This window comes from Calidris pugnax, unplaced genomic scaffold (genome assembly GCF_001431845.1).
Source record: "Calidris pugnax isolate Ruff unplaced genomic scaffold, ASM143184v1 scaffold246, whole genome shotgun sequence".
NCBI lineage: Eukaryota > Metazoa > Chordata > Aves > Charadriiformes > Scolopacidae > Calidris > Calidris pugnax.
In genome coordinates this window covers 893,288-920,429 of record NW_015090989.1, presented here as the reverse complement: position 1 = coordinate 920,429, position 27,142 = coordinate 893,288, and the positions used below count along the sequence as shown (strand labels likewise).

The 27,142-nt window shown below is 36.3% G+C and overlaps 1 protein-coding gene across 7 annotated transcripts in view; it reads left to right on the top strand.

The window, feature by feature from the left end:
• The window catches only part of DMD (dystrophin), a 1,195,780-nt gene that overhangs the window by 284,275 nt on the left and 884,363 nt on the right, over nucleotides 1-27,142 (top strand). For 6 of the 7 annotated variants that reach the window (XM_014954055.1, XM_014954053.1, XM_014954049.1 and 3 more), the window contains exon 1: nucleotides 23,787-23,866. Coding sequence is in view for 1 of the 7 variants with exons in the window: in XM_014954058.1 (XP_014809544.1) it covers nucleotides 827-919; nucleotides 1,888-1,965; nucleotides 4,612-4,704; nucleotides 12,408-12,580; nucleotides 22,744-22,859 (553 nt within the window). In the remaining 6 variants the exon portion in view is untranslated. Of the gene's footprint in view, nucleotides 1-826; nucleotides 920-1,887; nucleotides 1,966-4,611; nucleotides 4,705-12,407; nucleotides 12,581-22,743; nucleotides 22,860-23,786; nucleotides 23,867-27,142 lie in introns of those variants that run through there. The other variant, XM_014954058.1, reaches the window with a different exon arrangement.

Sequence of the window (27,142 nt, the reverse complement as noted above, 5' to 3'; positions counted from 1 at the left end):
AATTTTAGAAAGAGTAAGTGGTCTTTTACCATTGTCACATGGGGGAAAATCCCAAGTATTTCTTTTCATCGTCGCTGATGCTATGCACAAAATGTGAATTGTGTTTTAGCCATGTATGATAATGAGGCCCTCATTCAGTAGAATTCCATGTATGTCCTATTAACATAGATATATTTCTCAGATTCTCACTAGAATAAACCTTAAACATATGTCTGTGTCATTTCAGGTTTGTTTCTGCCACAGTAAAGAGCGCCTTCTGGGCACTTAAACTTGATTTCTCTTTCTAGGTGTTTGGATTATTTATTTTTTTTCTTTTGGCAAATTATTTTTCCTTTTTCTCTCATGAATTGTATCTTAATTGCCAAGTCCAGTTTGTGCTCTAGCTTCATTAGTATTTAGGTGGCTTAATTGTTTTAATTAATGGTGTGTGCACAAATTATAAATTATTGGATCTGTAGCAGTTTCTCACAAATGGTATCAGTAGCATAATTTTAAGAGGCAATAAAGGATGTACATTCCTTACCATAAGAAGAATACTTAGTAATAAGGTAAACACCAATCTCTCTTATGCAGTAGAAACCTGTTAAAAACAGATGCATATGTAAGAACCCTGTTAGTTTAGTTACTTGTAAGATATTTTCCTCCTTTACTCTGCATCATACCTTTTATATTTATTATGTAATTAGATAGCACAGTGTTACACAGGTGAAATATAGCACTTTACAAGATACTGGCTTTAACAGCTTTCTGGTCTTAGTTTAGCAATTTGATGCTTCCTCTTTTTTTTTTGGTGTTCAAACTAAAAAAACCCATTGTTTCATTTCAGTTTGGAAGACGTTACATTGAAGATCTTTTTAATGAATTTCGAGATGGACGAAGACTTCTGGAGCTCCTGGAATGCCTTACAGGCCAAAAACTTGTATGTGTATATTAAGATGTTTACTGTATATTGGAGTCTTGATGTTGTGACAGTTGTAGTAGGTGTTTGTTAATTTCTGCCATTGATGAGGGCCTGTGGAAAAACTATTTTTTAGGGATCTGAATATTTTTTACTTTCAATTGAAATTGAGGAAACAATATGCTTGAGAGCCAGGCATATATTTGAAATAAATGTGTTCTACTTTATTGTATGCACTTATTAAAGAAGTGTGGCAAAGAGAAACAAGACTGAGGCATTTAGATATTTAGATTTTAGCTGGAATTCAGAAATTATTTATCACTAGATATTTGTGCAAAAAACAAGGGATGGAATTTAATGTGCAGAGTTAGAATATTTTGCTAATAAATTTCATACTTACAGTCCATGTATTGGAGTTATATGTGTCTGAAAAGAGAAAACAGCTTGCTCTTATTAACCTGGAAATTCTAAAGCAACACGTCTTACCTATTTTTTAATATCCTCTCTTGTGTTCCTACTTGGACTTCATGAGCTTGGGATCTTTCTTTGAAACTTTCTCACATAAGAGTAATGAAGCAGTCTGGGAGTATAAGAATCAAAATACTGAGGGAATATATTTGCAAATAAATATTAAACAAATTAATGTTTATCTATTTGGTTGTCATAGTAATGTTACTAAATTGTGCCATGAAGAAGATGACTAATCATAATAAAAACAATCTGGAATTATCTGATTTTATATAAATTTTAATGATTCATTCACTGAAAAATGTCAAGATACCAAATTACCTTCCAGCTGTGGATCCATTTTGTTTAACAGTTGCCTTTATTTCATATTGGGAAGCTATGTATGCGCAATGTTAATATTTTCACTGTTGCAATAAACTTATGAAACACAAAAATATGAGTATAATACAAGATTTGGGTTACATCTAGTGTATTCTAGCTTCTGATTTGGGGCAGTCAATTTTGTTTTTATTTTCTTTTAGGCAAAAGAAAAAGGCTCCACAAGAGTTCATGCTCTGAACAATGTCAACAAAGCACTGCAGGTTTTGCAGAGAAATAACGTAAGTAATCAGCCAGACAGGGTCAGAACATCCTGTAGATAGCATACTTCATGCTTTGTAATTGTTGGATCAGACTATGGCCTATAGTATATAATTACTGAAGAGTTTTATCAATGTGACTTGGATACTTTGTTGTTCAGCACCTTGACGGAACGTATTTCAAAGACTTTAAAATCCACTGCCAGGAAACGTTTGAATAATACATCTATAACGGAAGCTATCTGAAGACTGATCAACGTGTACAATTGTATGTTAATGCATGGCGTTTAAAATGCATTTTAAAAGGTTAACTACGAGAAGTCATCCATACCTGGTTAGAAGGTGCTACCTATCAAAATACCTACTCACAAGCTCTGATGATAATGAAGTCTGAAAAAATGAGGCCTTTCCTACAAGAAGTCTTTTTGGTAAATTTTCATTGATGTCTGTTCCTTATGGTTCATAACATTAGGGAAATGAATCATATCAAAACCACTTGCCATTCTACTTTATCAAGATTGTCTTTTCAAGCCAGTATCCTGTGCATCAATTTTGAGTAAATATTCTCATATCTTCCTTATGCAAGCATTCTAATGGACCCATAACTTTAGCAGACATTTTCACTGACCAACTAATTATATCATAACTGCTCCTCAAAAATAAATTCAAATGAACTAAAACGTTCACTTAAACTTAACAGTAAGATGTGATGGAACAGTGATAATGTATTCTGTGCTGCGTATTATATTGGATTTCTTGATAGCTGCAGTAGGTCACTAAAGATGCTTGAGTTCAGCTGCTGAATAAAGTTACCGATTTTATAAATCTAAGGTAATGCTTTTCCATCTGAAGATTTGTGCATAAATGAAAGTGACTCCATAAGACTGGCATAAAGGCCTCCAGCTCGATTTTTTTTTTTTAAATGGAATTTCATGTAATTAAATAAAAGGCAAAGCTTCTAATTCTTCAGAATCTTCAATACTTGACATTGTTGAAAAAATCAGCAATACATTATTTCACAGAATACGAGAAAGTTTTCACTGCATTCCTGGAATATGGTTACAAATTTTCGTAGTAAATGCTTGTAAAAGTATTTATTCGCTATGTATCAGCTAAATCCATTAATGTGTTGTTTATTCAGTTTCCAGAACACAACAATAGTCCTTTTCAAATATAGAGAGGGAATTCAATTTCAGTTGAAAAATACAGAAGAAAAAAACCTGGTCTTTTAGAATGTGAAGTGATCCTCCAGTGGCCATCATAATCATGTAATGAAAACCTTGTAAGCTATACACAATATAAGTTAATATAGTGTGTGTGTATAGACTGTATCAAATTAGCATGAAGCAAGAAGATCTGCCTCTGAAATAGTTTCCTCAACCTTCAAAATCATCTCAGGAGTGATTTCTGTGGGATACTTGTGGTATCAATGGTTCTAAAGCTATTGAAAGCCTGTGACCAATCTAGGTTTTTCTACTGGTATGTGCCATCCTTATTCTGAGATTCTTCTATCATCCGGGTGGTAACAGATTGAAAAATGCTGCTGCTTCCAGCAGATCTATTTTACAGATTTTTTTGTCCTATGTAAAGGTGATAGCGTGGGGCAAAGAGTTGCCCAAATATAGCCTTGGGCACCACTGAGGCAAACTAGGAAGTGTTCCTCTGTTTCAGTAGAATAGGTGTGGGCTCTGTGTATTCAGGCTTTCATTTCCAAAAACAGATGGAGGATTTGGCCTATAGAACATGTAGGTGATACCCTAATAAGCTTTGTAGTGGGTCACTTGCTACATGGACTCTGTTTGAAATTTAGAATATAAAGTCCAAGTTCCACTTGGAAGATGTTCCAAGACACTGTTGGCTGAAATGAATTGGCAGTCTCATATGGTTTTAGTTCAAAAATAATGAATTGTTAAAAAAAAGAGTTCTTGGAGAGTTTTAGAGTTCCTGACAGGAACTACAGTGGAGGAGGGTGAAGGATCATTTCACATGTAGAGGAAAGAATATTCCAGGGTGATAAATACTGATGTATTATGAAGTTTCAAATGCATAATAGAATTATAGAAAACAATATTACTGGAAAAACTTGTGTGGAAAAGACTTGCTTAAATCACAGTCATTCGTTTCTCTGACTTCTAGAACACATCCTGCCTTGCCTTATACAGTGCAGAATTTAATTAAAGAAAAATAAGTTCTGTTTTAATCTGAATATGTGGAATAATATATTGTGTTTGTAGGTTCTTACAGTGCCTAGATGTATGTGTAGCTTTCAGCAAAGTATGTTACCTAAGGTAGCATGGAGCGTAATACAGCGGTTTTTCTGTGTCACCCGTCGGTTTTGTGATTTGTGATTGTAGAGACTTAATATAAAAGATGTTTGAGTTATTATTAACTATTACTTTCAACTGTGTGTTTTCATAACATGCTGTAACAGGAATAATTGCAACTAGATCACTGCTTGTTTTTTGCCAGTGCATTAATTGTGCCATTTATAAAACATGAGTTGGATGTTTACTAAACAACAGAAACCAAATGAGATATTTGCTCTAGGCCATCCCTCTGTCTCCCTCACCACAAAGAAAGTTTAACAGGAAATGTATGAAAATAATACCAACATCTTATGCTTGCTATTGATCTTATAAACTTTTTTTTTTGTTTTTTCTTTAATAGGTTGATTTGGTAAATATTGGGAGCTCAGACATTGTGGATGGAAATCATAAACTGACCCTCGGTTTGATCTGGAATATAATCCTACACTGGCAGGTGAGTGACACTGCTGCTTACTTTCCATGAAATACCTACTTTAGTATTATTCAGCCACAACCTACAAAGTACACATAGACACTGGAAATAATGTCCTAAATCAGCAAGTTTTATGGCAGTCTGTTTACATCTAGAGTATTAAGAAACTTAAGATATTTTAGGTTTTAGACAATTAGCAGCAGCTCTTGTAACTCTAATTTCACAGTCAGATGTTGCAAGAGAATATATAATACAGTTATTGTAAAAAAATGGATGGCATAGTCCATGTGGATATATAGCTTTCACAGTCACTTTTCTTTGTAGTGTCTTAGAAAGAGTGACTTTTATATTTTAATGAAATCATCACATTTGTTGCAATTTGCTACTGACCCATCCTGCCAAGAATTATTTTTAGAACGCTAAAAATGTGCTTCTCTGACAATTTATTGAAGCATGTGGCTCATTTAGCTTGCTTTCTCTTTAAATGGAAAGGGGGGGTTATGATATAGATCTCATAAAAATCAACATGGTAGCTGAGGACACTTAAGTAAACAAATTCTAAGACTGCAGTAAAATACAAATTCAACAAGAACTAGCATCTAGATGCTCTGAGTCTGTATGTTTATCTGAATCAAGGCTAACAGTCAGTCCGTTTGAGTTGGCTCTGCTCCCCAAGCCATAATCTAGAAGATTTTCATAGCATTAGAAACAAAGATGGTGGGAAACGAAGCCTAAAAGCCTAAAAGACTGTAACAAATACTAAACACACTAAACAATCCTGAAGCAAAGTGAAGCAAAGCTCTAGGATTAGCCGTGTACTTACTTATTTGTCTTTTATCTTTTCCCGCCATTCCTCTTAAGGCATACTTGCACACAGACATAAGACACGCGTTCTCTGGTATAGTCTGATGTGGTTTTTGACAACAGTCATGTGTTCTTAGGGCACCACTTGCTTGCAGTAATTCATTTCATGCTTTATCTTGAGCCTAATAATAACAACTGTGACAGAATTTGTGATGATACTCATAACTTCAGCGGAACTACAAGTCCAGGGAGTTGTAAAGTAGTGGTGACAAAGCAAAGTGAGACTTTCTTGTCATAGTCATAATGATTTAGTCCATGTTTAGTCTATACTTTTGAGTTTTGTGTTTCAGTTCATTCTGTTCACAGTTTATTGAAAGGAAGTGACCTGCATGTTCTGGACTTTTTATTCAAAATTTTGTAAATAAATTTCTAATTTGGCTAGAATTCAATTTCAGTTTCTTTTCTAAAGAGTAGCAAAAGCCTGGTTGGCAAGAAGAAGCCTGTATAATAACTATGTTACTGTTGCATAATGATGAATAATTAAAAAAATAATATAAAGCCAGATTTGTACTTGGGCTTTTCTTTTTTTAAACAAAACTCAGAAGATGTTGATGTGCTGCCTATTTCCCTCAAAGGAATGGAACAGTACAAAGTGAATTTGCGTATTTACAGCTCTCTGGAGAAGTTAATTTTCTTTTCAGATTTTCTTTTAAGTTTTGAAGTGAATTGCATGAGCTAGAATGTGTACATGATTGTTCTGCCCTGTTTATAGGTTGGTACTATCTAACATACTGACCGTACTTCTGGTGAAACGAGGCTGTAAGTTTGTTAAGGGCAGTTCTTCCTGTTGTTCCCATTTTGCCTGTCACAGATTGTTCTTGGTGCTAAGCGGCTGGAAGTATCGCAAGCTGTTGTTAAAGATTAAATTATGGACTCAGGGCTACCAAACATCTGCCAGTTTTCTAAAATTGGTTAAAACATCTCGTTACCTAATTATACTCATATATATATACAATAATTATATACTTTTATATATATATACTGCTATATTTATTTGTAGTCTGTGAGAGGCCTACCATAAATATATAGTACACAGGCTAGTTGATTTGGTGCATGCTACTGGTGCAGTTTGTGCTTGGTGGTGCAATCCTGCCTGTCAAGAAGCTTTTTCCAGTTTCATATCCTGCGGCCAGGACCATATTAGGACAGAACTGTACTTATATATGATAACAAGACTGTCTCTTACAAAAATGTCAGTCTATTTGTGTAAAAAAAAACCAAACCAAAACAAAAAAGAGATGACAGAAGAAACATTCATGAAAAGAATAATGAGACAGTGCCAGTCTGAGTGGGTATCGGCAGTCCCATTGAGGAGAAGCAGTGGTAGAGGCATGCAGCAGACAAGATTTGACTCATTTTTGCCACTCTCATTTTTGTTCAGTAGAAATCTTGTGGCTTCCCATATCCCATGTAGTGATTGTGTCCTTTCTTATCTAGCCTGTTTTTCAGATTATTTTTAAAAGTTTCACTGAAATTGAACCATTGGTCTGAGTTGAGCATCTGCTGCCAAAGCTCATTACGGTACTGAATCTATCAGAGTTTCTATTTTCTTGAAGCTGCTACCCTCTTTCTCCCAGTTCTGGGATCCCAGCCTCACTGCTGCATTAAGATTTAAGCAAAACCAAAACAAAACAATTAATTTGACAAAGACTGTTTAAATGGAAAAGCATTCTGTGTCGCAGTGTGTTTTGTTGGGGTTTTTTAACAGTAGAACTATTTTCATGTAGATCATGAAGAAAAACCCTAACAAAAATCTTTGTTAAGAGTCCCAGTCAAAACCCTAACTTTCTTCAGAAAAAAAGCAAAATAATAGGCATATACATAAGGCAAATATTTCAGAGCAAAGTACATTTCAACAGTCAGCCTCATTTGGAGAGCTATTAAAAGCATCAGGCCTGATGTGCAGTTGCTGCAGAACTAGAATTTTAATTGGAAACACCATTTTATTTTATTTTGAATTATAATGGTGTAAATGAAATACTAACAGTTCTGTCAATCCACCTTGAATCAATGAGCAAAGAACATCCTTTACTTTGATAGGTGTCTTGAACATCTATGAAAATGCTCTTAAAGAGTTTTTTAAAATGTGCTTTGAAAGAGTTTAGTGGATTCTAGCTATAAAAAAGTAATCTATGCAGTCAGAATACCTGAAATATAGCTAGTAAAAAATACTAAGTCATTCTATAAGGGAGGTGTAAATTCCATATTTTGATTGAGAAAAATGAAAACACCTTGCTTTGAGAATAACTTTTTTAGATTCCCTCTTTCTTCCTTCCCTGTCTCCTTGGGGCTGGCATCCTGAAGCCAAGTGCCAGTCTCATAAAATGTTATGTGCCTGACTGTTGGGTTTAGGTGAAGCAGATATGCAAGCCTGAGATGGTGCTCCAAGTCACCTTACATACAGTTACACACTCACAGACCCCAGGGCATGGCCCTACAGCAGGGAGACAAGAGGTCCACTGCTGCCAGGCCTGGGCATGCTGCTTCTAGCCACTTCTCAGAGTGGTGACAAGAATAGCAGTGCTCCCATTCTGTTTCCAGCTTTCCATTTGGCAGTGTAATGTTTTGGAAGTTATTTGTGGTGGTGCCTGTGCTGCCCTTTCCCCCCTTTTATTCCAAATGGAATCTTTTCTTATTGCCATAGTATAGGTCCATTTCCCAAGAAAAGCAAGTATTTCTGTTCTCTGAAAGCTGGAGTTTCCTACACCTTAAAGCTTTGTTTCCTGCCAGGATATACTGCATTGAGAAGAAGAAGTAACAAAGAAATGAGTATCAGAGGTCAACTCATCTGACAGCAAGAGGCAGACCCTACTAGACACTTTGAAATGGCTGCAGTTTTTGAGCCTGGATACTGAAGGAGCTTACAGTCGAAAAGCTCTTTAGACTGACACGAACAAATATCTATGTACTACTCTTTCTAAAGAGTACATCTTAACTGAGAAACCTTCAAAAAACTTCCTCATTGTCAGCCAGCACTTTTCCACTCAGATGCTGATCTTGCTTCAGGGCCCAGCCGTCTCCTGTGGGCAGTGGTGGTGTGCCCGCAGTGGCGTGGCATGGCGTGGCATGGCATGGCATATTGTGGCACGGGGCTGGATGGTGCTGCCGAGTGGCAGGGTAGGGTGGGAGGGATGGCAGCTGTAGAAGTGGAGTTTTCCATTCCCTGGAAGTGTTCAGGGCCAGGCTGGATGGGGCTTTGAACAACCTGGTCTAGTGGGAGGTGTCCCTGCCCATGTCAGGGGGGTTGGAACTTGATGACATTTAAGTTCCCTTTCAACCTAGACCACTCTATGATTCTATGATTGCACCATTTCTCACTGAATAGGAAACAATCTCAGCCTTCAGGATGAGATCAGACCTTTTTACTTTGTTATTTTAAATGCCTGCCACTCCGTAGGAGGCAACAAAAAAAAATCATAAATGTAAGTGTCTTCTGTGCTGTGGAGAAATGCAGGAAAATGAGAGAAAATCTTTGTCCATTTTCAGTGTATTAAAATCAACAAGATGAGTTTGAAGCTATTTTGTGTTAGTTTATTCAAAAGTAGAAATAAATGCTAAGTTTTTGGCTTCGTCTCTTTAAATCAGAAGGAAACTATCACCTGGACTTTTCTGAATAATTGCCTTACTGACAGCCTATTGTTTTATTGTTTTTGCCTAATTTCCTTTGGTTTTGCCTAATTTCCCCTGTTCATACTTCTTGCTCCTTTTTCTTATGTCAATGTTGAGCCAAACACTTAAACTTTTCTATATGTTATGAACTTTTACATTTCTAATCTTGCATTTCTGCATTCATTCAGCTATTCTTTTATAAGAATAACTGTTGTATTTTTCAAATGTTACCATTTGCTTATAATATTCCCATAAATCTGCATTTGGAAGTTCAAGCACATGATAAAAATCAAAAATGAACAATCAAACCCTGGCTTGAACAATTGTCCATTACCATAATTTCAAGATTTTGTAGTCTTTCATATTCCTCAAGTTTGGTGCAAGAGATGCTAATCTTGAAACTTTTCTTCTTTTTAGCACATGACTTCTTGAAAAACAAAATTTTATATTTTTTATAGTAGTGAAGGGTTTCTGCCTGGAAATGCAGGAGGCAAATCTCTTAGCATCTTGCTGAATTATGTAAATTACTTTGGCAGCTCTCAAGAATGAAGACACTGAAAATATTAATGAGAAACTCAAAATACCCACACAGACATATGAAGCAAAGCTAAAGAATTTATATCTTAATTTTCTTCATTGAATTTCACTGGATTTTTAGAGTTGGAAGGGACCATAGAGATCATCTAGTCCAACTCCCCTGCTAAAGCAGGATTGCCTAGAGCTTGTCAGAGCATGTTACTCAGGACTGCATCCAGGCCGGGCTTGAAAATCTCCAGAGAAGGGGACTCCGCAACCTCCCTGGGCAGCCTGTTCCAGAGCTCTGTCACCCTCACCGTGAAAAAGTTTTTCCTCATATTTGAGTGGAACCTCTTATGTTCCAACTTGTGCCCATTACCCCTCGTTCCTCTCACTGGCAACCACTGAAAAGAGTCTGGCTCCCTCCTCCTTCAACCCACCCTTTAGATACTTATAGGCATTGATAAAGTCTCCCCTCAGCCTTCTCTTCTCCAGACTAAAGAGTCCCAGCTCTCTCGGCCTTTCCTCATAAGGGAGATGCTCCAATCCTTGAATCATCTTTGTTGCCCTTTGCTGGACTCTTTCCAGTAGTTCCTTGTCCCTCTTGAACTGGGGAGCCCAGAACTGGATGCAGTATTCCAGTTGTGGCCTCACCAGTGCAGAGCAGGGGGGGAGAATGACTTCCCTTGACCTACTAGCCACACTCTTCCCTATGCAGCCCAGGATTCCGTTGGCCTTCCTGGCCACAAGAGCACACTGCTTGCTCATTGTCATTTTGCTGTCTACCAGGACCCCCAGATCTTTCTCTTCGGAACTTATCTCCAGCATATCCACACCTAACCTGTATTGCTGCCTGACATTCTTCTTCCCCAGGTGCAAGACCCTACACTTTTTCCTGTTGAACCCCATGAGGTTCTTCCGTGCCCAGCTCTCCAGCCTGTCCAGGTCTCGCTGGATGGCAGCACAGCCCTCCAGGGTGTCAGCCACCCCTCCCAGTTTGGTATCATCAGCAAACACTGAGGATACACTCTGTCCCCTCGCCCAGGTCACTGATGAATATGTTGAACAGGACTGGACCATGTATTGACCTCTGGGGAACACCACTGGTTACAGGCCTTCACTTGAAGCTGCTCCATTAATCATTACCCTTTAGGTCCTGTCACACAGCCAGTTCTCAATTCACCTCACTGCCCCCTCATCCAGCCCACACTTCCTTAGTTTCCCAATGAGGATGCTATGGGATCACTCTTAAAGAGTTCTTAAAGTCTTTACTTTCTGCCTCCTGATGTAGAAATGGAGGCAACTACAAAATACTGCTATTCTTATTTGATTAAATTTTATATTCATTTTCATTGATGCAAATAACTGCCTTAGACTAAAGTTAGGAATGTGTCCCATGAAATTTAGAGAGGATCAGTTTCTCCTCCCAGAAACAAATAACATTTACAGTTAAGTTTATACATAACTCTCAAAAGGAAAATTGAAAGCACTGATATTCTTTGGGTAGTATGCATCTACTATCTTCTAGAGATGTAACAGCAGGACATTCTTTTAGTAATTCGTATCTTCATTTATTCAAATGGTTGAATTAATTACTGTGAAACTACAAAGCAACTTACTAGAACAATAGAACGGTATCTATGTTTTTCTCCAGTATCATAGTAATTAATTGTTTTTTGTTGATTATTCTTTGAGATTACAGCTTCTGCATGTTATCTTATTGTTTTCACAGTTTCAAAGTTGTCCATCCATTCTGCAATTAATGTTGTTCTTCGACTGATGCTGGCTGCAGAGCAATTCAAGTGGAGAATTATAATGAAATTATATACTTCATAAGCAAATAAGTAACAATAAGCAACTTGAGAGTTAAATTATATCTTAGGGAGTATTTGAAAAGAGCTACTAATCTGCAAGATACATGGAGAAAGCAATGATTCAAAAGGGATTACTTTACAAGAAAATAAGATTTCTTAATACAAGTTTTTGGTGCACTTTCACAAGTAAAAAAGTTGTTAAGAAATATATAATATAGACTCCGTTTCGTCAAACTCCAGGCTAATATTTTTAGAAGCTCTCAGAATTAATGGCTTTTTCTGAAATAATAACTGTAGGTCAGTGTGGTTTCTCTAATGAAAGAGGAATATTAACTAATTATTAAAAAAAAAAAAAAGAAACATATACAAAATTTGTAATGCGTGCAATGAAATTAACTTTTCATCCAAGTGCATGTATGCAAATATAGTTTGCACATTTCAGTCAAAAACATCTACTGTGCACTGAGCACATCTGTTTTCCCTTGGTACTTATTTCAACTCTCTCAATGAGAGAAGAATGCTTTTCATCATTTTATTAACTTTTACTTTAAGATATCGTATTACCTCAGGATATATCTCCAAAGCAGAGAAACTGCAAGGAAAAATACTAAGTTTGAATGAATTCTGTTCCCATAAGTGGTGCAAACAAATGTGCCATCTTTCTTCATGCACAGAAAGCTTCCCATGGCACAGAGATGAATGTACTGAATGCATCAGTAATGGCGACCGACAAGTCAATATCAGTTGTCTTTAAGCATTCAGAGTTGACTGCTATCATTATACTGTGAAAACTGGTATGTTTTGTAATTATTTAGAATTTTTTTTCCTTAAAACTTAAATCTAGGCTTCTGAAGTTTTTTTGGGTCAAAAAAACCCCAAAACTAAGCTCAATCATTGACGAAATTCTGGCTCTCATTGCAGGTCAAAGATGTAATGAAAAACATCATGGCTGGACTGCAGCAGACGAACAGTGAAAAGATTCTGCTGAGCTGGGTCCGCCAATCGACTCGTAATTACCCACAGGTCAATGTTATCAATTTCACCACTAGCTGGTCTGATGGATTGGCTTTCAACGCACTCCTTCACAGTCACAGGTAGGAAAACTAACTTTTCATTATTTCAGTGAGCTTGTAACAGACAGCTGTATCAGGGCTTGAGGATGGTGGATCTATTATATGGGGGATTTAACTGATTCCTGCATGGGTTTTTCAGCATTCTTTTAAATGGCTGCCTGTTTGCTTTGACCTGGGTGCTGTGTTTAGTGTTGGGCTGAATCTTCTTGCGGAGGGAAAAGACCTGAGCTTTTCACTGCCAACTGAATATGCTCACTTCAGATCATTTTCTGGAATTTCATTTTATATACCAAGCAGATAGTCTCAAGGAGTACAGGCTTGGAAACTGTTGAGAAGAGCAAGGAACAGATCCAAAACTAAGCCTTTGAGGTTGTCCTAGAGGGAGAAAGAGATTTTCCTGTGGGGGCTTAGAGGGGGAGAACATAGTATCTGTAGAAAGCCTCTGACAGTAGCTGGACTTAAAGTATGGATTTGCCTCGAAAGGACACAGCTGGAGAAGGTAGCTTTTGTTTTCAAAACCTTTCATGTTTTTCCCCCAGCTGATCTGAGTTTTCACCCTCTCTCAGAAGTTGTCTTGTTCTCGTCTATGATGTATAAAACTCTGCTTTAGAGATTCGGAGTTCTCTCTTGGTTCTGTGTACTTGGCTTAAGGAAGACATGCACCTTTAATCTGTCTTAAAGGTCTAGCTCTTGCTATACTGGTTTAAAAGCAATTCTTATTTTTTCCAATGTAGTAAGTCTCCTGATCTCTCTTCTCCTGCTAAAGCATACCTTTATATGCCTCTCTGCTAAAGGAGGTGTCCTGCAAGGTGGCATACTGCTACAAATTATCAGTGAGAACTGAGTTTTTGAACAGCTGAATGGGTGTGTTCTGTTTAGTAAGAGACAACGGAGATTTACAAGATAGTATGAGTCAAGCCGTTATTTTTTTCAGTTGCATTAAAGGCTTAAAATAATATAAGGCAAAATACTTCTAAAAGACAATATATGCCTCCCAAATTAAGCAGTGAAGAGCTGCAAATATTTCTTTCCAAAATTTTCACTGGCTCATGTAACTATTTCTGAATGAAACTCCAATTAAATCTACTGTTGTAGCCTGAGGAGTAACAGTGACAGCTATTTCCTGTGGCTACACCTTACACCACCATCTCAAGTACAGTCGGCGTCTCTTGCTGTGAGTCCTTTTTTCACTCTGCGTATACCTGGGATCTTTGAGTAGATCTGACTGAACTAAGGTCCAGGAACTTTCAATTGCAAGTGTTCTTTGCTTGTAATGTTAGGAATGAAGCATTATCTTAAGGAAGAATTTATTATACTCTAAAAGGTCTTCATGTATGTCTTTCACTTGCATTCAGCATTTACAACATTAACAACTGTCATTCCCACCATCTACTGTTACTCTGCCGCTGGTGTGCTCACGCCTTGGTGCTGGTGCAAGTACTAGGAGAAGTGCGTTTGGGGAGCTAAATAAGAAAAGAGCTAAGATATAGTGACTATGTTACTAGATTTTGATAACTACTTTTATTAATTGGTCATTCATTATAATGCGGTTTGGTGGGTTTTTTTCAAACACTCCCTAAAGTTACCTTTTTTGTTGTTTCCACTGATGATAATTTCTCATTTTAATTTTTTCTGTCTCTCATTTTATAAGTGGTTTCATTCTAATGCATAAGAATGCAATTATCCCTTAGAAATCAATTAATCTCTTTCTTTCTGAAAGAGATTTCCATACTTCTAGATGGTTAAAAAAAAAAGCTTTTGGTGGGGTACGCTTCTGTCTGCATCACTTACCTTCATGGAAGCTCTATTACAGTGTGGGAACTTACACCTAATTTCTGTGGGCATTAATACCCCTTTGTCTTCCTAAAAAATTGTCTATACACAGCCTTATTAAGTGGGAAAATTCTGGTTTGAAGTCAAACACCAGGTTACTTAAGTCACACAGGAACTCTGTGATACAAAAAGGACTGAGTGATTTCTGCTGCTTTTAGTGGTGCAGCCCTGCCTCTGTTGTGTTGAATACAGGTGGGGAAGAAAAAATAGATACACTTCAAAGGGAAAATATTTTATTTCAAACATAGCAAAAAATAGTTATGTTGAAATTATATTGGATAACTAATTAGTACTGTAGACTCAAAGGCTAAAACCAGTAGCACTCTATGGCATTATAGCTACCTTGATTTCATTTTTGGCAAATCAGTGCAGCAGAACGCCAAAGTGGTGGCACGTCTTTTCACCTAGACAAAATATCAGACTGCCTGTTTCCTGATTAGGGTATCTGATGCTCAGATATTCAGATTGCGTGCTCCACAGGACCATTTAATATAATCTGGTATCTAACATCAGTAATCAGAAATTCCTTTTTTTCTTTCTCTGTAAGAAGAGCTTCAGAAGTCTGAACAGAGGCTATTCAGGAGCAGTCCCTGATTGGGGAAGGCAGTTGCTTGCCTAAGCTGCATTGGGATTGTCTAGACAAATCTCTGACTGTGTGTATGTCATGCTTTATGCACTGCTGTGTTCAGTTCAGTGCAAAGTTCACCAGTTGTGAACATTCATTTCCTGCTCACTATAACTTATGCACTTTATTCAGGTTTTCTAAAGTAGGGCTGCAAAACTTAAGCTTGCTTTTACTCTACTTGTGTCTGCTGCCATAAATCCTGCATAGCTTTCTGCTCAGTGAACCTATCTTCAATAGAAGTGAAAAATAATTACTCCATGGAAGTCTTGTGTCTTGCCCAGTAGTTAGTGCTCTCATTTGGGAAATGGCAAGTGTTCATTCAGATTCCCTGAGGCAAATCTGCAAGACTCCAAGACACACCAGTTGTCTTCTTCTGGACTTTAATCACTAAGTTATTCTGCAAAAGTCTCAGAGGAAGACCTAATGTTCTCTGAAGCCCTGAGTCAGTCATTTTTAAGATGAACCTCTGTGCTTAGTGTGTCCTCTATATTGATTTTCAGTGACTTTGCACTTCATGCTTAGTATGCTAGAGCACTGAATTGGCCTTCAAGATTCAAGATGCAATCAATAAAATAGGTACACTAAGACACTCTCGGTACTCAGGAGCACCTAGTTCTATTCTATAAGAATAAAAAACCTTCTATAGAAACATTGAGGCCTAATTTCGTTACTCTAAAATGCAGGTAACTACTTGTTAGGTGTCAGAGTGTCTTGGATTCATGCCTAAAGTAGGCAGTTTGAATATACACTTGGTAAAAGTTGACCAACACCAGTTTACAAGAAATCTCAGAGAAACATGGTGTCCTCGGCCCTCAGGCTGTAATTTGTGTGCACAGTTTTTATCACATTTAGATGTTCTCAGGAAAGGAAGCGGAATTAGTCAGAAAAAAGGCTAGCCAGAATTTGAAAGTCTGGTATGATAATGAACTCATATGGTGGGCCTGATGCCTGATGTGTGTAATTTTTGTCAATTTTAGCACTATTTCTAGACTGTCTGCTAACAAAAAAAACCCAATAAAGCAAACAAAAATGTCTCCAACACTGAAAGAATGATGTTACCCAAATTTTTGCACAGTATTTAGGCTCCCTGTAAGTGAGATAAGATTTCCTGGTAGCATTAAATTTCTTTTTGACATCTATAGGAATCAGTCACAGTATCCAAACATTACATTTTCTTTTCTATACTCTGTCCTACTTCATTTGCCTTTAAAAACAGTGCTTCATAATACTTTTATGGTATAAAATTAAGAATGGATTTTGGCACAAAGTAGTAAGCTGTTAAGATCAGTTACTACTACATGCTGTGGTTAGTCCTGCTGTGCCTAAACTATACTAGTACTTTTACAATTGGATTTTCTTTCAAAAATAATTCCGGCCTTTTTTTTTGTAACCACATCAAAATTACACTACAGGCTCTATATTGCCTTATCTAAAACATTGGCTGAGTGCTCAAATTTTTCAGTTCTAACTTACTAGAAATAGATCTAATTAATATTTTACTTTTAGAAAACACTACCTATAGGAAGTGGGAATTTTTTTAGTCACACTATTTTACTGTGATTTAAGTGACATGAAATTAATTTTTTTGGTGAAGTTAGCTTTTTTGCCACTTACAACAGATAATGGCAAATAACTTTGAAGAAAATATATATAAACTTTAAAATAAATAACAGTGTATATTATCTTGTGTTTACAGTAATTTTTGTGTCTTTGATTTATCCTTCAACAGCTTTCATGTTCATCTTCAACTTACAGCCTCTGTTACATTTTTATTGCACTAGTTTTGTCTGTGGGCAGCTCCTTTTGAGAGTGGGGAGGAGGGAAGGAGAAGAATAGTAGAAGTCAACTGAGTAGATAAAGATGGGAGACAGACTTACATCTCTTCTTGGTTTTGATATTAACACACTCTGGAGTTGCTACTAAAAATGTATTCCATGTGTTAATCTGGACTTTAAAAATAAAAAAACCCAGTACCTCAGCCTCTCTTACATCATGTTCATGTGCTTTTCTAAGTATATAGTCTAATTTGATTGCTAAATAGTATTTACATTTTTCACTATGATGTATCTAGGCTGACTGATTGCATGAAATATTTGAGGACAAACACTGCATTATAGAAAATATCATTATATTTGTCATAGTTGAGGTCCTCATTGTCAGTTGGAAAGTTGTTATACTTTGGTCTTTCTTCTGTTTGTATGACTCTTATATTTTAGGTATCTGTCCTCCAAAAAACATCCTAGATAATACTAAATTATCTTTATTCATGGTTCGGGTGGAAAAAGGTCAAGAATGGAGGGGAAAAAAGTTAAGGCAGCCTTGTTGAATTCCCCCAACAGTATACAAGCACAAGCACAAGACTCCAACTCAGAAATTCCTTAAACTCCTGAGACATGGAAAATTTAAACGCTATAGTTAAGAAGAGGATAGTAGCTTTTGAATTGCCGGAAAGATCTAACATGTTTCCTTTTACTTTGATGGTTGATAATAATGAAATAACGCATCTTAAATAATAATAACCCACCCACCCACCCCCCAAACCAATCTCTGTCTTTTAAGTAGTGATATTCTTGGTTTTTTTAATATAACATTTTCAGTGATGGCGAGGTGGCTTTTTTATTTTTTTTAAAGAGATTCAGAAAGTAGTCTGTAATTTGTATGTGAATCTCAATGCCTCCTTGAAGGGATTCAAAGAAAGTAAGAGACTAGCATGAAGCACTAACTATATAGACTTAATATACTGTGAGAGCAGTACTCTCAGTGGGGAGCTTTATCTCTCATAGTCTTTTAACCCACCATTCCCTTGCTTATGACTGTTTTGCTTTGATCAGATGTTTCTAATGCCCTTTCTCTGTAATTTTACAAAGAGGATACTTTGAGTAGATATTCCCATTTGTATAATCACCATCTCTCTATGGACATGTAGGCTCTTTAGCAATTGGTTTAAATACTGAGCGTGAAGAGCGGTGGAGCGCAGGTTACTTGGCAAAACTACAAGGGCACATCTGTGAGTACAGGGTGCGAATCTTCAGAATATAAAGATAAACTTGGGATATGGTTCCTTGACTGGTATGTTCCTGCCTTGAACTGAATGAACAAGGCAGCAGCTGTGGAGTGGCACCATCACCCTAGGAATAGAAGGAAACTAAAATACTTTGTGAAGGAAGAGGGGACAGTCCTGCTACAGTTGAAACTCTCCATCCTTCAGGCTCCAGGTCACAGAGAGCTTTCCCTGTTTACTTCATGTAATCTTTTTCCTCCAGCTGTGCAGCAGAGAGAGCTTTGCCTCTTTCCTCTAACTTTGTTGAAGCTTTTTTTTTTTTTTTCTCCTGGCCCTTTAATCAGGATCTTGAAGTGGGAACAAGTGGCATTCATTAGCTTCCTCCTTGCTTCTTTAAAATGCTTGAACTTAGGCCAGGTGACTGCCTTAGGAATGAGTGCTTTACTGCAGCTGTTTCTGCTTCAGGATCGCAGAGTGGGGAAAGGAGAAGGAATATGACTTTAAAAAGACGTTCTGGATAGGGGAAGCAAAAGTTTGTCTTCAATAAGCTAAAGGAAAAGTAGGAAAAGCAATGGTATGAAGAGGTATGAGAATACTTTTACTGTAATATGCTATTTACTGTCTCCTGGTTTGTTTTAATTGTGAGAATGCTGAAGATATATACAATATTTTTTTGTATAAAGCTAGAACAACAAATCCACAACTTTTATCTTGAAAAGGAGATGATCTAAATGTGGCTCCCGTCTGCATCCACTGATGGAAGGGTTTTTTGTGAATTAGATCTGTTGTGCTTTTCTAAATAATTTTATCATAGCCCACCAGATCTATTTCTACCATAAATTATGTAAGTGGTGGTAGGTAATTCCTTTTTATACTTTACAACCAAGTATTTTCCTTACAAATATATTTTCAAAAACTTCAGGTTTGTTCCCCCCCTTTTTTTTCTTTTTTTTTTTTCTTTCTGCTAGTTACAGGTAAGAACTGCAAGTACAAAACTTACAGAGTATTTTATATTAATTTTGATTTTACAATATAAAACTTCTCCATTGAGCTTTTAATCCTTTCAGTTTTGGCTTTCCATGGTCTTGTTATAAACTAACACAAGATCAGTGCTTTAGCTGATCAGTAAGTGGTTGGATGGAGTTCAACATGTTCTAGTTAATTCTAACTTCTTTGAATGTGCATATGCTTGTATGTGTTCAGGGAGAGTAGTGAAGACTGCTAGTTTTGCCTGCTTGGCTTTATTCCTTGTCAGATATGAACCAAACTGCAGATGTGAGAAGAAATTTCCTCTCCCTTTGTACAATTTGAAAAATACAGGGAGAGCAAATGAAGGTGGAGAATCAGTATTCTGTTTTATTTCTTATTTCTGCTCAATTCTGTATTTGAAGCTTTTAAGAAAGCTAATAATAGTTGTTATTTTAAATTCTGTTTCAGCCTTGTTTCAGGGATTTTTAAAAGCTGTTTGCCATATACCACAAATCTTAATCTTCTAGGCTGTAATATCTCCTGCATTCATACTTGGCAGTTTTGCTGTGTAAATATATCCAGTGAAACATTGCACAGAGAAGCTGACACTTCAAGCTGACATTATGACACTGGTATTCTAGTGATGGTGCTACTGAAATGTGTATACTGAAGTATCCTTTCAACAAATGGAAAATCTGGGAAGTTAAATTGCCGTTGGAATAGGGAGAGCTTTTTGAATTTTTACTTTTTTTTTGTTTAATTTAGTTGATGCTTGTCAAAGCTGAGTTGCAGTAGGTGGCTTTATACTTCTAAATTGGATTAGAATCTGTGCTGTCTTCCTTATGTACAATACTAAGAAAATTCATAAGAAACCTGTCAGTGACTTACTGAAGGTTACTAATTCTCTTCTATAGCTTTATCTCAGAGGGTTCAAATTTTTGCCATCTGTACTAAGTGTTAAAAAGAGAGATGCTGTGTATGCTCTACACAGACGTGCACATATGCCGTTCGTTGTTTAAAAAAAAAAAATAAAAATCATTCTCTCAGTGTCTCATACTGAGAATCCTACCTATACAGGAGATGGTAACAGTCTCGGCCTATCTGGATTAATTAACTGAAAATTATCCTCCTGGATTATGCAATTGAGAAGTTGGATAAAACTGAACATCTAAGATGTTCTTAATGATGACAGAGGTTTTCCAAGAGGAATGGTGATATTGTGTCATTCCTTTAGGAATAATTCTAACTGTTATTGGTTTTGCCCTGTGGAATCCTATCTGGTTAGAAAAAAAAGCATGTTGCTGTACATAAACTCTCATATCGCCAAACGAGTCATGATTGCGTGAAGAATAACGTGTTATTCTGAGCAGCACAAGTGTTATAAACTTCAGACCAAATCCCTGCAAAAGCATTTCGGGGGAGAGAGGGGGAACGTAGTCCCTTGGATATCATTCTTTTCTTTCTTTGTCCTAAAAGCTTTTGTCACCGAATACTCTTTTTACGCCCTAGTCTCTGTAGTATTTGTGCAACACAGCCTTGCAGAGTGTTTTAAGAAAGTCATAATAGCTGTACTATTACTAGTGTTCTCTTTTTGCAAAATCTGATGCATCCTATGCCATATGCCAGCCAACAAGTGTTAAATTTGGAGAGAATAAAGGATTTAAGATTATCTGTCTGTCTGTAGGGTAAGGTGTAGGAGTGTGGTGGGTTGACCTCAGTCAGTGGCTGAGTACCTGCACAGCCACTTGCTTGCTTCTGTCCCTGCTCCCCTGGGACAGGGAATAGGAAAAGCAAAGGCAAGAAAACTCATGAGTCCATATAGAGACTGTTTAATAAATGAAGGAAAGCAAAAGAGAAAAACAAGTGATGCAAAGGTAGTAACACAGCAGCTCCCATGAGCAGACTGATGCCCAGCCAGTCTCCAAGCAGCAGCCACCTTGAAAGACAAAATTCATTTGTCCCAGTATTTGTTGCTGAGAAAGTTATATAGTATGTAGGATTCCTTTGCCCCGTTTGTGTCACCTGTACTGTCTGTCTCCCCTTTCAGCTTCTTGCTTACCCCCAGCCTACTTGCTCGGGGGATTCAGAGGTGGGGAAAAAAAGAGAAGTGTGAGCACTGTGCAAGCACGGCTCAGCGACAGCCAAGCAATTGGTTTGTTATTAAAACTGTGTTAACCAGTTTTCCAAAACACAGCATCATATGCACGTTAAATCTATCCCAGTCATACCCTATACAAGGAGGATGGAGAAAATTGTGCAGGCATAATTTGTATTTTGAAAATGCTTGTGTTTTAGTAAACAAATCAGTTGATGAGATCACAGACTTAATGCATCCCTGACGAGAAACGGATTGTCACCTCTTAAGTTTCCTCTCCCTTCCCCATCCTGCGCCCATCAAATTTAATATTTTGAAGTTTTTCTGTATGTGGGAAGGAGAAACCTCTATTTTTAATTAATGGTTAAGAAGCTCTGCATAGAGAAGCAATATACTTTAGAATAACTTAATTGTTACTATGTAAATCACTCCCCTCAGAAAAAAAAATTGACAGCAAAGTTGAGTAACTGGGAAATTACTATTACATAAACGACATTTTTCCTTTGGTCTCTTGAAATTAGTACAGTATGATGTATTGAGCATTTTTGCCATCTATTATAACTATGGGGGACTGTTTAAAATGAACTTTTAAAATTAATAAAAAAGTAAGTAAATATGTCATAAATAATTGCAGCATTTTAATTTGTGTAAGTAACATACTTAATTTATCTGTAGGTAAAATTATATGTCTAAATGTTTTCTGATTTAGAACACTGTATCAGTCACAAGTTGTGTAGTTGTTTTTCTTCATATTATATGCGCATTCATTACAGAGTACCTGATTAAACTTTTTTTCCAGAGAGCCTGGTAACAAATTCTGATATCCTAATGGATAACTCTCAGATGAAATGCCAAAGATCACAGTGTATTAACATTATTTATATTGCAAATAGCGCAACTGATAATACAAGGGCTCAGACTGTGTATCTGAGCTATAATTCAGTTTCAGTTGTTCTGTCTTTTTCTGCAAGAGCATTTAAATTGTACTCTAGTGCTTTTGCTTCTATCAGCTAAAACCTATGCTTGGACTATGGTTTCATACTTATTTGAAAGTGTGTGTTTTTCTAAAGGTTTTGGTAAGAGAAGTGGCATGGGCAGCTATGCAGTGTACATTCCCAGGTCATGAATTGTTGAACCTGTTGACCGATTTCCATTAGATATAACAGCGAGCTGGGAATCTCAGAAGCAATTACATTTATAGAAATAGGAAGTGAAAAACTGGTGGCTGGAGAGGAGGAAGGCACTGCAAAATGACCTCAGCAGTTATCGGTCCTGCTTGGTCTGCCATAAGCCAGTCCCAGTGTGTGTGGCCATTGCACACAAGCCTTCCCTCCCAGGCACTCTTCTGGACTAGAGGAGGGGAGCGACCCCACAGTGACAGGATAGAGCATTATGGGTGAAAACAGGCACTTTGGGGGAGTGAAGCTATAAGCTGTTGTGACTTAGTGAAGAAGAAATGTGCTTAATGTCATGGTGATGGACATGGATGCAAACCCATTAGAAACCAAGCTTCATTAGTTCCAGTACTGGTTGAAGAATTTCCTTCATTAAGAAAATAAAAAAAAAATAGTAGCTGATGCTGATGGATAGCTGAAGAAATATGTAATTAAATGTAATGCTAAAAAAGAAGAAACTAACTGTTCCTCTTATTTTTGCTTTAGACCAGACCTATTTGATTGGAACACTGTTTCTCAGCAGTCACCTCTGCAGCGATTAGACCATGCATTCAACATAGCCAGGCAACACCTCGGCATAGAGAAACTCCTTGATCCTGAAGGTTAGTAGAAATTATATTACTTTGCTTAAGTGGAAAAACTACTCTTCCATGCATTTGGTTTTAAATTAATTTGATTTCTTCACACAAGGATTTAACATTTTGCTAGATAAATCATGAACTGAAACAAAATCCTTTGTTTATTTATGTTTTAATGTTAAGGCTGTGCTCTTTTAAAAGAAACTGAAAGAACTGCCTACATATACATGCTTTAAAGCAATCTTTTTCTGGCTTTGGGGTCAGAGTTTTAATGTACATGCTCTGAATTAAAGGTATTTCAGTAAGTAGCTGAATCTCTTTCAAAAGTTTAGAACATCTGCAGCTTTTATATCTTCTGAAAAGATCATGAATTCAAGTTACATTTTCATACATATTCAAAATGTGTATTCAAACTTTAGATTCTCATATGTTTAAAATATGACTTGTACATCTTCTGTATATTGAAATTTTATCAGGATGACATGACTTTGTCACTATCATTTAGTCTTATATATAATAGCCTTGCCTATCTTACCTTAGCTCTATCTTTTTTATTTCCTTATGAAGTCATGTTTGAAAGGTTCCTTGTTTCTCAAGTGATCATTTAAATTTTCTCAATTTCTGTATATTCTCTGCCCTATTTTCTCCATTGCTGAGGGCCAAATTAATTTTCCCTCAGATAACTTTTTTTTTTTTAAACATTCTTTACTACAAGGTGATGTTGAACAGCTGTTGTATTTCCTTTTTATGTATGCCTTTGTATATACATATACATGGTGTCTTCTTCAACACCATGTTCCATATGCATATTTTCATGCATTTTCCTATTAAGCCACTAAAAAATGCAATTTTCTCTATGTTTTTGCTGTTGTCAGTGGTTCACCTCGTGGTGAGTGTCTGGTGAGAAGAACCAGAATTTCTCAAAATCTCAAAATGAGTCTAAAATCAGCAGTCACCTCTGCAGCGATTAGACCATGCATTCAACATAGCCAGGCAACACCTCGGCATAGAGAAACTCCTTGATCCTGAAGGTTAGTAGAAATTATATTACTTTGCTTAAGTGGAAAAACTACTCTTCCATGCATTTGGTTTTAAATTAATTTGATTTCTTCACACAAGGATTTAACATTTTGCTAGATAAATCATGAACTGAAACAAAATCCTTTGTTTATTTATGTTTTAATGTTAAGGCTGTGCTCTTTTAAAAGAAACTGAAAGAACTGCCTACATATACATGCTTTAAAGCAATCTTTTTCTGGCTTTGGGGTCAGAGTTTTAATGTACATGCTCTGAATTAAAGGTATTTCAGTAAGTAGCTGAATCTCTTTCAAAGGTTTAGAACATCTGCAGCTTTTATATCTTCTGAAAAGATCATGAATTCAAGTTACATTTTCATACATATTCAAAATGTGTATTCAAACTTTAGATTCTCATATGTTTAAAATATGACTTGTACATCTTCTGTATATTGAAATTTTATCAGGATGACATGACTTTGTCACTATCATTTAGTCTTATATATAATAGCCTTGCCTATCTTACCTTAGCTCTATCTTTTTTATTTCCTTATGAAGTCATGTTTGAAAGGTTCCTTGTTTCTCAAGTGATCATTTAAATTTTCTCAATTTCTGTATATTCTCTGCCCTATTTTCTCCATTGCTGAGGGCCAAATTAATTTTCCCTCAGATAACTTTTTTTTTTTTAAACATTCTTTACTACAAGGTGATGTTGAACAGCTGTTGTATTTCCTTTTTATGTATGCCTTTGTATATACATATACATGGTGTCTTCTTCAACACCATGTTCCATATGCATATTTTCATGCATTTTCCTATTAAGCCACTAAAAAATGCAATTTTCTCTATGTTTTTGCTGTTGTCAGTGGTTCACCTCGTGGTGAGTGTCTGGTGAGAAGAACCAGAATTTCTCAAAATCTCAAAATGAGTCTAAAACATAACATCTAAAATATAACAATGTTTAAATATAGTAGGGCTTATCTCAAGATTGAACTAATAACCTTGTATGCCGTATATACACCTAGGAGAAACATATGAAAAAAAATGTCTGTTTATGCTTTAGTGGAACATCGTAAAGCTCTCTGCTCTGTAATCGTACTGCTTTGTAGCATGAAAAACTTTTGGAGGGGATGGTTTCATTCAAGATGGTGATATTTTGCCTTGTGTAGAATTAAATGAGGGGCATCTCAAGCGATTCTCACAATTGGACCAGCAAGTAAGATTTGAGAGTCAAAGATCACGGGGACTTGCCACATCATAGGGGAAAGCTTTGTGAGTCTGTCCTGAGTGTCCATCTTGTGTGCAAATAGTTTCCCCGGTACTGGCAATTTATGGGGTATCTGTAGTTGAACTTGTGGAAGAAATGGGCAGTAAAGCCAGTACAGCATTACTTACTAGTATGCTATCTTTCATCCCTAGAACTGAATTTGTGTGAACCACTGGAGGAGGAACAGGCTTGCTATGTGCTAAAAGCATGAGATGCGGCTTGTAAACTCTGAATTAGGTTGGAATTGAAAACCGGATTGCACAACTGAATAGATACAGTTGCCGTCTTTGCTATAATTGGTTGAACATTTTTCTTAAAATAACTTACTGAATAACTTATTTTCTGTATGCAAAAATCACTTTTGACAAGACATTTCATTCTGGTTTTGGCAAAGATACTTGCAGTTGTTTAGCCAACAACCGTAAAACTCAAACATTGTTGATCTTCCAAATGTCTGCTGTAATTATTTGCTATTCAGTATTGCAAATAGTGGTGCTTGCCACCCTTTTTATTTTTCATTTTTCTTTACAAATAAAAAGCTGCAAACTTTTCCAAAGGAAGAGCAAATTCGGTATATATTTGAAAATGTATGAATTTGTGAAACTATAACAATTTGGTTCATGATAATAAATCTGTTCCTAGAGTGAAAAGTAGAATTACTGTTATGTAAGTAATTGAGGAAACTTGCTTGAATGTTTCAGCATACTACTTCTGTAATTTTACTTTGCATATTTATCACCTCTACTAATTAGATACTCAAACATCTTTTAAGAGCATATTGTGTAAAAACACTTTATTCTCTGGCAGTTAACTTAATAAAAACTATAAAGTGCTACTATATTAAAACAAAAAGGGAGTACGCATGCAGTGATGAAACATTATTGTAATGTAATTTAATGTTTGTCGAAACAGCATACATAATTTGTGAACACTGTTAAGATTTGTCTTTATTGATTAAATATTTGCTGTCTTGATATTTTGAAAATATTATATAGAAAGGAAACCACTATTCAGTAAAGCCCCACTCTTCTGCAACGTTACATGGCAGTTGAAAAAGAAAGGGTTTGGGGTTTTTTTGTGTCTGAAGTTACTGATGATTAATAAACTTGAAAGTGATGACTAGGAAATCCATGTTAGCAATTAAATTTTGAAAGGTAAATGTTTTTATTCATTCAAACATTGGTTTTCAAGGTTACATTAAGTTCATTTGTTTCTGAGGTTGCTGATATTTCAAGTCTGTCCCATGAGAAGTAGTCAGTTTGTTTCTGAGGTTGTTATTTTAAGTATGTCACATGAATAGCTTTTAAAACAGTGTTTCAGAATTTGATCTCCATTTCAGTCACCAAAGTGGTTAAGATATGGACCATGTTTAAGGATTTCCTGTAAAAGTTGTGTTGTATAAGTTTAAAACTTCTGTGTTTTGATTCATTCAGAGATGATGATTCTTGCTATTTTTCTCATTTATATTGATAAGCAGGAATGTGTCTTTTTACATCAGCAGTGCATCTTAAAGCAGGCACTTTGCTTAGTTTTTAAGCAAATCGACTTAAAATAACCAGTCCTAGCCAATTGTATTTATACTGCTGATGTATGCATCTTAAAACACAGACAAAAACAGCAGGCATCTCCTGTAAAAGGCTTCTTCTGTGTCCTTGCATCTTAAGAAATTCTTATTTTATACACGAGTCCTAAAGTAGTTTGACAAAATTGTCTTGTTCCTATTTTGATACATTGACTTTTTATCTTGTCTATTAAGCTTGATAATGTCTTCAAAGATTATGTGAATTTACTGATTTCCTCTTAAAAATAGCAAGCTGTAAGTCTTCCTGCTTATAACTTTCCTCTGAACAAAATTAGCTAAGATTGTGATTAATCAAGTGTTATCTGAAGATACTGTTTTGATATAAATTCAAAAAATAGGCTACATATACAACGTACAACATAGAATAAATTCTGCAGACCTATTCTGCAATCAGAAAGTTCATAATATTGGGGGGGGGGGGGGGGGGCAAAAACACTGCGCC